The 3,197-nt window shown below is 51.6% G+C and overlaps 1 protein-coding gene across 1 annotated transcript in view; it reads left to right on the top strand.

Annotated features, from left to right (window-relative positions):
- The first annotated feature begins 450 nt into the window (after positions 1-450).
- Positions 451-3,197, top strand: part of LOC102380207 (cytochrome b561 domain-containing protein 1) — a 9,391-nt gene continuing 6,644 nt past the window's right edge. Inside the window, exon 1 of the mRNA XM_014525033.2 lies at positions 451-539. Coding sequence (XP_014380519.2) covers positions 512-539 — 28 coding nt within the window. The 5' untranslated portion in view covers positions 451-511. The remainder of the gene's footprint in view (positions 540-3,197) is intronic.

The raw sequence follows: 3,197 nt of genomic DNA, 5'->3' as shown, positions 1-3,197 counted from the left end.
GGCAGGAAGGTTGACTGGTTCAATCCAGGTTGCAAGGAAGGCATGAAGAGCAGGGCCTGCAAAGTTGGTTATCGTGGTGACACGAACTTCCCAATAAACCCACTGAGCCAGAGAGCAAGGAGGTGGCTAAGGTTATCCAAGATAATGGCCGCACAACCTTTTGCACAAGGTCCATGGCCAGAGCATCTTTCCTTCTCCCTAACAGTTGTAGCACCTGTGCAGAGTACTTTTCGATGCTAATGTTGATCTTGAAATCTCAGACCTTGAGACTTTAGTCTGTGGTCCATGGAGAGAGAGGATCTCGGCTTGAGGCATTTTCTGTATAGCAGGGAAAGCTTCAAGCATCTTTGGCCACATTGTTTTGCAGCATCTGATGAAGCCAGCTTCAGATCATGAAAACTTGTGCTCTATCTCTATTTTGGTAAGTCTATAAGGTGAAGATCTACCCTGCTTTCTACCGAATTTCCCCTCCTGATGCTGTGTGTTGGACTGTGTTTCACCCCAGAGCTGCATGTGTCCTTGTGCTGCATGCACCACTGGTAAGGCACTTGTGGTGAGAGCCACAGACAGATGTAGGATTTTGAAAAGGAGGATGCAGATGGTGTGGTGCATCATCCCATATAACACGGTACCTATTTTTCTCCAGGTAAAAAGAAACTAGAAGCTTTACTAATATGCTAAGGGGCTAGGGCTGCATTATTCAGTTTAACATCAAAGGAGGCCTGATCCACAGTTCAACAGAGTCTTAATTCCAGTGGGCCTGAAATTGCAAGAGGGAATCTTGTCTCTTTTGAAAGACATAACTACTATTTGCAGGGCCAGACCCTAGGTCCATCTGGCCCAGTCTCCTGTGCCATACAGAGGCAGAGAGCAAATACTGAAAGGGAAAGTGAACAGGGTATGGCCAAGGTTTTTCCCCCTGTTCCTCTCTCACTTGCAGCCTCCAGCATTTAATGTCTAGGAAGTCCTGGCTCAGAGGCCATGCCCCTTGCTCTTGCGCTCAAAAGCTACTGATGCCCCTTTCCTCCAAGCATGTGTCCAGTCCCTTTGTGAATCTGGCTAAACTGCCAGTTTCCACCACGTCTGGTGGCCACGAGTTCTGCCCTTTGATGATGCTGGGTGAAAAAGAGCTGCCTTATGTTCATTTTAAATGCACTACCTGCTAGTTTCATGTTGGGACCCCTAGTTCTTGCCTGGTGTGAGAGAGAGAGAGTCAATAATAAATCCCTATTGACTTTCTTTGCCATTTAGTGTTTTGTAAGCCCTTCTGTCCCCCCTCAAGCATCTCCTTTCTAAACAGAACAGGCCTGGCCTCTAGTCTCTCCTCATACTGCTAATGATCCTTGTAGCCCTTCTTGGTCCCTTCCTCTAGTTCTTCTAGCTCCTTTCTGGGGTGCAGGGACCAGAGCTGGGCACCATCTCCAAGGTGCAAACGTGCCATGGATTTACAAAAGAGCATCACAATACTTCCCTTGGAGGCAGAGGACTCTGAGGGCAGACCAGGTGCTCCAAAGCGGGGCCAGCACTGAGGTGGGGAAGGGAAACGCCTTGCCTCCCTCTCCTTCTAGATGCCCGAACTTCTTGGAGGCATTTCAGACCTGGTTCTCTTGAATCAGGGCGCTGGGACTGAGTCCAAGCTGGGGGAGGGGGCAGTGCCCTGTGCTGTGAGCCGAGGATCTGAGGAGCAATGATCTCAGTTGCAGCAAGGGAAATTCAGGTTGGATATTAGGAAAAACTTTCTCATGAGGAGGGCAGTAAAGTACTGGAACAGGCTAGCTGGAGAGGTGGTGGAGGCCCTGTTCATAGAGGCTTTTAAGACCTGGACAGACAAAAAGGCTAAGATGAGATAGTTCAGAGCAGTCTTGCTTGGCTCAGATCAAGCATCTCAGTGGGGGCACCTGAATCCCAAGTCTTAAAAAAAATATATATGTGTATATATAGTTTTATACAGCATCCCAGATAAGCATTGCTACACAAACCTTAAAACATATTTAAAACCCATGCACATGTTACAATGGTCGTCTGCATGCCCCCGCGCTCCCATCCGCAGTCCTTTCCATAACCCAGGCTCTTAGTTTTCACCCTGCTGTTGGGTTTTACACTGTCCGCTTACTCCCTGTCTTGGTTGTTGTCACTGTCACTCTCACTGTTGCTTCTGCTACTGACACTGCTGTTGTCACTGTCGCTGCTTCGGGGTCCGCTTGTGTCGCCGTCGTCTTCATTATCACTGACCACTCCACCTCTCGGAGGGTCTTTGAACAGCCTGCACCAAAAGTCCCTTTGCCAAATGGAGCTGGCCGCTTCTCCTCCATCCTCTTCCCACTGCTTTTCGGTGGTAGGACTGGAGTTCACTCCAGAAACATTTGGATGCCGTCTGTTTCCTCAAGCGCCGTGTGTCCGTACACCCGCAGGTTCCTACATTGCCACAGGGCACTCCTGACGCAGCACACAAACTGGTGGGACCCCCACTCTTTAGTACAGCGCCGCCTGTTTCCTGCCACCTCTTCCAGGAGCCGGCCGACCTTCTCCCTTGGCATAAGGACAGCGCCACAGGAGGTGGTCAATGGTCTCTCCATCGCAGCGGCAGGCAATTATTTTGTGCGGAGGGCCGCTTACTGAGTTTTGGCAAGCCATCGAGGGCCACCTGCCAGGCAGCCACAGGCAGATATATACTAATTTTCTAATTTTTCTAGGGGCCCAGAATGGTCTGGCGGGCCGCGTTTTGCCCACCCCTGCTCCATCATCATCCAAAGCCCAAGCCCTCTGGGCTCTGGCCTGCCTGTAGGATGCCTGCTAACGATTTTGTATCTGAACAGATTTCAGATTTGCGCCGGCGTTGAGCACGAACTAGCCGGTGCCCTGACCGTCAGCGCCGTTTCTTTTCTTGCCGTCCTGCACTCGTGTCCACACCGGTCCGTCGCAATAGGGCGGAAGGGACCTATTCCATCCCCGAGTCCGAGCCCCTGCCCCCGGGGCAGGAAAGTCCCAGGGTGGGTGCTGGGGATGGGGCGTGCTGGCGGTCACCCGTGCTGTTTCAAAGGGTTGAGCGCTGCCTGCGCAACCTGCGGGGATTTTTTGGAGCGATGCTATGATCTGGGACTGACTTGGGACATGAAATGCATCAGTAGGAAGGAAGGCAGGTCCCGGCCAAGCCCCTGTTTGCTCAGTGCTGCCTCTGCAGCACAGCCCGCCCGCCC

The sequence above is a fragment of the Alligator sinensis genome, unplaced genomic scaffold (assembly GCF_000455745.1).
Source record: "Alligator sinensis unplaced genomic scaffold, ASM45574v1 scaffold872_5, whole genome shotgun sequence".
Lineage (NCBI taxonomy): Eukaryota > Metazoa > Chordata > Crocodylia > Alligatoridae > Alligator > Alligator sinensis.
This window is presented reverse-complemented; position numbering and strand designations above follow the sequence as displayed.